At 39.1% G+C, this 8672-nt stretch overlaps 1 protein-coding gene and 1 long non-coding RNA gene across 2 annotated transcripts; both read right to left on the bottom strand.

Moving 5' to 3' along the window:
* Positions 1-4132: 4132 nt before the first annotated feature.
* Positions 4133-7488, bottom strand: LOC132187399 (uncharacterized). Its single transcript, XR_009440829.1, has 2 exons — positions 7379-7488; positions 4133-4615 (listed from the first exon to the last, which is right to left on the bottom strand). It is a non-coding gene; the product is annotated as an uncharacterized LOC132187399 (long non-coding RNA).
* LOC132187398 (U-box domain-containing protein 30-like) lies at positions 4846-7383 on the bottom strand. The gene has a single exon (XM_059601696.1). The coding sequence runs from the start codon at positions 6774-6776 to the stop codon at positions 5427-5429; it is 1350 nt and encodes a 449-aa protein (XP_059457679.1). The 5' UTR covers positions 6777-7383; the 3' UTR covers positions 4846-5426.
* Positions 7489-8672: the final 1184 nt, after the last annotated feature.

The raw sequence follows: 8672 nt of genomic DNA on the forward strand, positions 1-8672 counted from the left end.
ATCACATTTTTATCAATTAACCATTGATTTTTTTTCTTTTTTCCAAAAGTTTGTAGGGACTCTCACGTTAACCTTTACTCTTTTAAGAATAATACATATTCTAAAAATAAATAGAAGAAAATTTGTCCCTCCATCTGTCTAGACATCTCATTGCCAACCAAATGAAGATGGGAATGGGGTTCAATTCCTTTAATATATAGTATATTTTAGTCATCAACTTGATCGATCTCTTCCTGCAGATGTCAACCACCCGAATCGGATACGATTCAATAAAGTGGGTTTATTCCTTTTAATTGGTAAGCTCTGACGTCAAGCAATTAGGCTTTATTGTTGGAAACATGCATGTCACATATTTAGAGTTGAATTTTCATCTTATTTCTTTGGATATTATTTTGTTTTTCCCAAAATTATTCCCTTTGATTATTCATTCTAATTTAATTTAAGTATCAAAAGTCCTTTTAATTGGTAAGCTCTGACGTCAAGCAATAAGGCTTTATGGTTGGAAACATGTATGTCACATATTTAGTATTGAATTTTCATCTTATTTCTTTGGATATTATTTTGCTTTTCCTAAAATAAAAACGACAAGTCAAAGTTTTGCAGCATTGATGTTCAGTCGTTTTGCGGTTTCGTATAGTTATAGTGTGCAACTTCCAATTGCATGCACGCCACGAGTCCATTATGGGAGCACGTGTTTCACGCTGGGTGGCTTCAGTCTCCCTTCAACGAGTCACGAGCGGGGCCAATAGACTTGGACTTGGCACTTGGCAGTCCCCATGGATTTGATTTCAAACTCCCTGGATTTTATTTTATTTTTTTTTAATAAAAGGGTAAATAGTGGGCTATAATGGAGCAAAATGTAGTAAAAAAAAGAAGCCCATTTTAATGGGCCTGCTAGACGCTTGCACAAATCTTCCGTTATCTTTATCTGGTTGACAGACCCTCCCATCATCCCATCACCTACTCCATAGATAAAGAGTGACTTCTATAAGGAGGTGGTGTAAACCCACCCTTTTGTGCTTATCACTCATCAAGTAACACCTCATCATTTTAAAATAAACTTAAGTTTAAGGAAAAAACATTACCATACCATATTATTCCACCTAAACTATAAAAAATTAATTAATTTTTTTTTAAAAAAAAAAAAACAAAAACAAAAACAAAAATTGATGGGGTGGCCGGCCACCCCGTCCCCCACTTGGCCCGGCCACCCCATGGCCTACATTGGCCACCCCCAACCCATATGGGGTGGCCCACGCGACCACCTGCGCCCATGGGGTGGCTCGCCGGCCACCCCAGATGGGCTGGGAGTGGCAGCCCTTTTCCATATTCTTTTTTAAAAAAAAAAGAAAAAAAAATTTGAATAAAGCTATATAATTTGGTGTTTTTTTTCTTATTTGAGTTTGTACAATAATCTTAGGTGGCAGCTGCTTATTGGTGGGCACAAAGAAGCTAGTTTACACTAGCTCCTTATAGAAGTTATTCTCTTTAGTAATTTATTTTTTACATTGTTAGCAATTTTAACTCTAAATGTACGTAATTAACATAGGATTTTCCTGTCGGAATAAGCAAAAAAATAAAATAATAATGGGAAATGATTTGAATATTAGTATACAAAATAAATATGTGAAGGGTTTCTCAAGGGGTAGCTCAATCGGCTGTAAATCACGCCTCATGAAGCGGACGTCACTAATTCAAATCTCCCCTCTCCATTCCCTTTCATGTCAAAAAAAAAAAAAAAAAAACAATAAATCTGCGGAGGCTGGGCTTAAGAATCCTCTTCAAATGGAAATAAAGGAAAGAGAACAAATTCTGGGTGGCTTCAAAAAAAAGAAAAAAAAAAAAAAAAGGAAAAGAGCTTTTCCAGTAATATGGGTCTCAACTGTCGTTCAAAGATTCCTTTTTACATCAAGATCCTTTTCAAACGCAAGCAAAGTTTTTCAGGGAAATCTTTGTTTAGAATTAATTTAAACTTAAAAGGAAGAGACAGCATTTTTTTTTTTTTTTTTTTGAGTAAGTAGTGTGCGCTTTAGATTTATTGCATAACTTGCAAAGCAGATAAGTCTGCTTGCAAAAGGTCGCGTATACATGCCGGTGGGTTATAAAGCCACACCATTTGAACATTTTTAGTTACCGCCAATCTAGCTAAAGTATGAGCCACCTTGTTCTCCTCTCTACGTACAAATCGCATTGTCCAAGCCGGTATGGCCCGTAAAGACGAACGTATATCCGCAATCAGTTGTCCCCTGCTATTCTCATCCGGATCTTCTAAATTTACTGCCGCTATTACGGTTTTTGCATCTCCTTCCAGTTGAACTTGATTTAGTCCCATCTCCAGGCATAGCTGCACTGCCAACAGGGCCCCCATTGCTTCTGCCACTGCAGGTTCCAGAAAACCAGGTTTTGTCTGACAGCGTGCAGCCCACATGTTGCCCTGGTGGTCGCGAATAACAGTCCCTAGCCCCACTCGTCCCCGCTTTAGGTCCACCCCGGCGTCCCAATTGGCTTTAAACCAACCATAAGGGGGCGCTGTCCACTTTGTAGCTGAAGTTTCTGTCATTGATGCCCTGTCTATTTTCTTTCTGTTTGTTAGTGTTTGGAACATTGCCGTCGCCTGAAGAGCCTGTTGAGCAAGATACGTCGGGTGTGTAAAACACCCATTATGAATGAAATCGTTCCTCCTAATCCATATTCGCCGAGCTAGGCCCACAAATTGGAGAAATTCAACCCGATACATTCCTTCAACCACCTGTATGAACTCAGGCCCCTCAAAGCTACTCTTTTGGAAGCAAACACCTCCTGCACTCCAGACGTCACGCGCCGCAGGACACTGCCATAAGGTATGGAAAAGTGTTTCAGGCTCTTGTTCACATATTAGGCAGCTAGGATCTGTTAAAACCTTGCGAGAGCATAAATTTGCTCTGGTGGGCAGGGAATCGTGACATGCTCGCCATAGAAAATGCTTTTCTGCATTTGGGATGGTGAGTTTCCACAGGTTCCTCCATAGTGTACAAGTTCCTAATGGAGCAGATCCCTCAGCTGTATGCTTCATCTCACGTTCCTTTTGTAGGTGGTACGCGCTCCTTACGGAAAACAAACCTTTGGCCGTCCCTCTCCAGATGATAACATCCTCTTGATCTGTATAACTCACTGGAATTGATTGAATGGCAATAGTCTCTTCTCGAGTAAAAATTTGTTCCAACAAATCAGAATTCCACAATTTGGTATGTTCATCAATCAATGTACTTACAGTTGCTACATCATCCAGTATCTGTGGGGGAGAGATCACTCTAAAAGTGGTCGGTGAGGGGAGCCATCGATCCTGCCATATTCGGATTTTTTTTCCATTGCCCACGTGCCATACCATCCCTTCTTTAACTAGATCACTTGAACTTTGGATACTACGCCACGCAAAGGACGGCTTTTTTCCACAAGAAGCATCTATCACCGAACAATTTGGATAATATTTTGCTTTCATTATCCTCGCAATAAAACTGTCTGGTGTTTTCCATAAGCGCCATATTTGCTTCGCCAATAAAGCTTTATTAAAGCATGCTATATCACGAAAGCCCATACCGCCTTGAGCTTTTGAGGAACTCAATTTATTCCAATTCACCCAATGGATCCGTTTGTCTCTCTCCTTGTGACCCCAAAAAAATTTCATCATTAATGAGTTGATCTCGGAACATAGGACCTTTGGAAGCTTGAATACGCTCATGCTATAAGTAGGCATCGCTTGGATCACAGCTTTTAGTAAAATCTCCTTCCCCGCCTGGGACAAGAATTTGAGCTTCCAATCCTGAAGGCGCTTCCATACTCGATCCTTTATAGTTTTAAAAGCTCTCGTGCGTGATCTTCCCACTAAGGCAGGCAACCCGAGATAGGTGTCATATTTTTGATTGACTGGAATTCCAGTCAGCCCCTGCACTTGATCTCTGTCACTATGAGGTGTATTCCGACTAAAAAAGATAACCGTCTTATTGGTGTTCATCTTCTGTCCGGACACCATTTCATACGTATGTAAAATAACTGACAAATTATTCCATTGAGAAAACTCCCCAGCATTACTGAAGATAAATGTATCATACCAAATTATAAAATGAAAAAAAAAAAAATAAATAACAAATCCATCAGAATATCTCAAACTATGAACATCTTTAAATATCCAGACAATTTTGAAAAGCCCTGCTTATTTACATGAATATCCTTACAAATCCAGACAAAAATGGTCACATGCTTCTGCACAAGCATCAATGGCACTGATAGGACAACCCTCACAATTTGGAATCACTACAGAAGCTCAATAGCAGTTCAACACTCAACTGTTCAGTGAAAGCTCTCATCTTTCTTTTCTTTCTTTTCCAGTCAGCAGTGACAGAACAGGAGGTACCGACGGGTCCTGTCCTCAATCCTTACCGCAAAAGGTAAACAGGAAGTACAACATGCCACTAGCTGTGTAGTCATCAACAAAAATAGGAACTTTCAGCACACATATGGTGAAAGCTGAGAGAGCTGCAATATCCATCTGCCTCTTGTTCTCTTTCCAAGTGCGGTATTGCCACCAGAGACGGCCAATTTAACAACGGAGAATATTTGCAAAGAAAAAGAGTAACAGCTGAAATTAAAGAATTACAATAATGTTACTTCTGCACGTTCGTTTTGAAAGACGAGCTTGATTTGCCGTGTTTAAATGACTTTCCTTTTATGTTTGTCACTTCAAACAACACAATGGTGTGAAATTGCTATTTACAATAACCAACAACATCAGTCTAAAACAAAGAGCAGTGAACTTTGCAAAAATGAATAAACAAATAAAACAAGAGCAGTGCAGAATAATACTAAATGGAAAATGAAATGGTTGAGATGTCATTGTACACTGAATAAAGTTTGAAGGCCAAAGGCACTCCAGTCCCTACACGTGTGGGGTCAGAAGCAAAACTCCCACCTCAATTGCAAGGAAAACTGGAAGCCTCTGTGACCTGAAGGAAGATTCAAGGAAGCCATGGAGCAGAGCAACAACTAAAGAATTACAATTGTAATTGCAAGCTCCAAAATTTGCAACATATTTTCCTCCCCTAACAAGTATCTTTATCCAACAACAGCATTACTTCTTCTCACAAGGTACCCCAATAATGAGTTTTATGATCTTCTTGATGGGGTTTATTTGAAAACCATTGGCGAGAGCACTACGCAAAGAGAACCATTTACAGCAAGGTGTGTTGCTCTCTACATTCTGGCTCTTCATTTATGTTGAATCAATTGTTGGAATTGAAATACTTCACTATGTACAGGAGAGTAAACGCGCAGCTCAAAACCCCCACCACATTTGTTGGCGTTCATCTGTGTGCTTAGATGTGGCAGGTCCTTTACCTCCTTACCCCAAAGATTTGAAGGCTAGTGTATAGTACAAAGTAAAAACTCCCCATTCATTGAATAGTTCTTGTGAGCTTGCACTTGGAGATGAAGATTGTATCCGAGTAATTTAGACTACATAGCTTCAAAAGCTCTGCAGACTGCTGCTTCAGGGCAGGATTGCAACCACTTTGAATCACAAGGAGGAGCTTTGCCGCCAGACCCGCATCCACAGCAATGGAAGAGCATTCTTCAGGGGCAAGTTTGCATACAGACCATAAAATTGATAATGCATACTGAGTACAGCTCTCTGAAACCCTCATTAATAGCCTCACCATATTCGGAATGGTATTCGAACAGTCCTTCAAAGCTAATCTTCCCTCCTGTAGAGTAGACAATGCATCCAAGACGAAAAGGGCTAATTCTAATGAATCAGGATTCAAAGCAGGCAACAATTCAACCAATTGAGGAACAGCCCCTATGCTCACAATCAAGCTCCTTACTTCCTTATGCAAGCATATTGTCCTAAGGAGGCCAAGTCCGGGCAAGATGCCATGTGGATGTCTCTTATCCTTCACTAACCTCATCAAACCAACCAAGAGGCTATGGCTCGAAACAATCTCTGACCTGAAACCCTTCTCTTCCATCAGCATCTCAATCAACCGTGTACAATTGATTTTCGTCTCGATGCAGCCCTCATTCAAAATATCCACCATTAACGAAATCTTTGCAGGTTGCATCAAGTTCGTTTTGGACTCTGAATCCAGGGTCAAATTTACAAGAATCCCAATGGCTTCGGAACCAACAGCATGGGATGTAAATGGACCCAGTAATGATGAAATCACAGCAACCCCTCCTTCATCAATCACTCTCTTCCTAGCGGTGGCATGAGCTGCCACAACTTGTCGGAGCTCCTTGAGGGCTTGAACTCTAGCTTGACCCTTGACCTTCTTTAGCGTTTCGAGAAGCTCTGACGCCCTTCCCTGTACGTCTTCCGATTTCTTCTTCATGAGTAAATACTTCTGAGTAAACCAAGTGTGAATCAGATGGTAAAGGGTCCTATTCGGCGTGACCGAATCGTCCCAAAGCTCTTGCATCGTGGTGGGGCAGGAGAAGTGCCCTAGGGTGAACCATTTGAGAATGTTGGACCTCTCATATGTCTGGCCAGTGCAAAGGGTCACAGGGTCTTGCATTGGTTCAAGGGAGATTGGGCAGATAAATACAGAGGGAACCTCGGATAAGTCGAGCTCCTCAATCATCTTCTTGAGATCCAATTTCTCTCCGACACCAGCTCCCACAACCCCACCACCAACACTACCCAAAACCCCGTCTTTGACAGCAGTATCCAGATCTAGAACATGCCCATCTCCACCACCCTCATACCCAACAACCCCATCCCTCTTGGAGGGCTGAAACATAGGCATTTCTGAAACCCCCTTTTGAAAGAAAACCAAACCCGAAGTATAAAATACCCACCCAAAAATCACTGAACTGACAAGCACCCTTCAAGGCACATTACATCTAGCTTGCACTTGAGATGTGTGGATAAAGGATAAAAAGAGAAGAATAAAAACCCCCAAAGTTTTCTCTCATTGAGAATCACAAGCAACAATCCTCTCTTTATAGTACACACACAGTTCCCTTTTCACTTTGCTTTATCTGATCCCTTTCTATATGGTCAAAAGAATCATTACCATCATAATACACACACACTCACATACACTCATTCACTCAAACACATCATAAACTTACAATCAAACTCCTTTCACTTCATGCTCAAGCTTCAAAAGGGTTAAATCAGCAACCCTTTAGCAAAACAATAAAGATGTGAAAGAAAACAAAAAGAAGAATTTTAGACCACCCAAAGACCAACAGTGCACACTACGAGTAACGAACCAGAAAAAGAGCACCGTAAATGTAACAAACAGAAGAGAAATTGAGAAAAGTAAGTGAGACCCAGATCACAAACAAGAACAAAAATGAGGTAATCGAAGAGCTTTGAGGGGGAAAATCAGAGAGGCCGTACCGCCATAGGGAAAGGAATAGAGCGAAAGGAGCAGAGAAAAGCCATCCCCTGTCAAAAGGCTCCCCACCCCTACAGCCCTTCTTTTGGGGCAGTTGCTGAAAAACCCTTCACCGAAAATGATAGAAATTAATATTATATCATTTATTATTTTAATATATATATATAAAAGAAAAAAAATAGTGACTTTCAATTTATCGGGATGACCGGGAACCACGGGTTGCAGCCGGTTAGTAAGCCCCTCGGCCCGCGCGCCACACGTGCAGTCATATTTCGTCTGTCGCGGTAATGTCCCGTTTCTCTGTTTCTCACTTACTTTTAAGTCACACAAGACACTCAAAATGACACTTACACCCTGCATATTATGCCTAATATATTTTTGTTCAAAAATGGTGAAATAATTAAATCTGTATATCAAAACATTCATTAACTAATTCAATTAACAACCCAAGTTCTTAGAGCATTTTCAATTAAATTTAGTTATTTTGTTAACTTTTCTTGTTTCAATACATACGGTAAAATAGAAAATTTTTCTACTACTACTACAGTGAAACAGTGAACTTTCATATCTGAAAAATACTATAATCTAATAAAAACTTCATATTTTGCTTATAAAAGTCCACATGGCAATATCCTACATCATTTTTTTTTTCTAGGAAAAAAGACAACACAAAAAGAAGATGATGTAGCATCTTGCCACGTAAATTTTTATGGGCAAAATATGGAGTTTTTATTATATTCTAGCATATATGTTTCTCTCTCATTCTCTCTTTTTATGGGAAAAATAAGGAAATGATAAAAAAACTAATAAAATAATACTAAAAAATAATATTTAACTAGAGTAGATAATTAAAATAGATGTTTTTGTTGGAGTGTGCAATGAAAAACTAATAGCTAAAATGAAAAAAATTATATTTTGAGTAGTAAAATGAAAACTCTTGCTGGAGATGCTCTTAGAGACAAAACTAAATTCCAGATTTGAGGTGGACAAAACTTACAAAAAAAAAAAAACTTCTTGAAGTGGTAAAAAATTCATTGTTAAGGGTTTATCTTATTACAGCATCTAAGCGTGCGTTTGGGATTGTGATTTCACAAGAATAATCTGTATTTTTAAAAAATATCGCAAAATGTAAGGCGTTTAGTATTGCAATTTAAAAAGTACTTAATTTAAAATATATATATATAAAGTATGCGATTTTTATAAGCAATTTAGGGAGTACTTATTTGAAAAAAAATGCGAATTTAAACTAAAATCACGATTTCATATAACAAATAATTGATAAAAAAAATATTTTTT

The sequence above is a fragment of the Corylus avellana genome, chromosome ca7, assembly GCF_901000735.1.
Source record: "Corylus avellana chromosome ca7, CavTom2PMs-1.0".
Lineage (NCBI taxonomy): Eukaryota > Viridiplantae > Streptophyta > Magnoliopsida > Fagales > Betulaceae > Corylus > Corylus avellana.

Coding starts and splice junctions, on each gene's coding strand:
- LOC132187398 (XM_059601696.1), bottom strand. CDS start 6,776: ATGCCTATGTTTCAGCCCTCCAAGAGGGATGGGGTTGTTGGGTATGAG.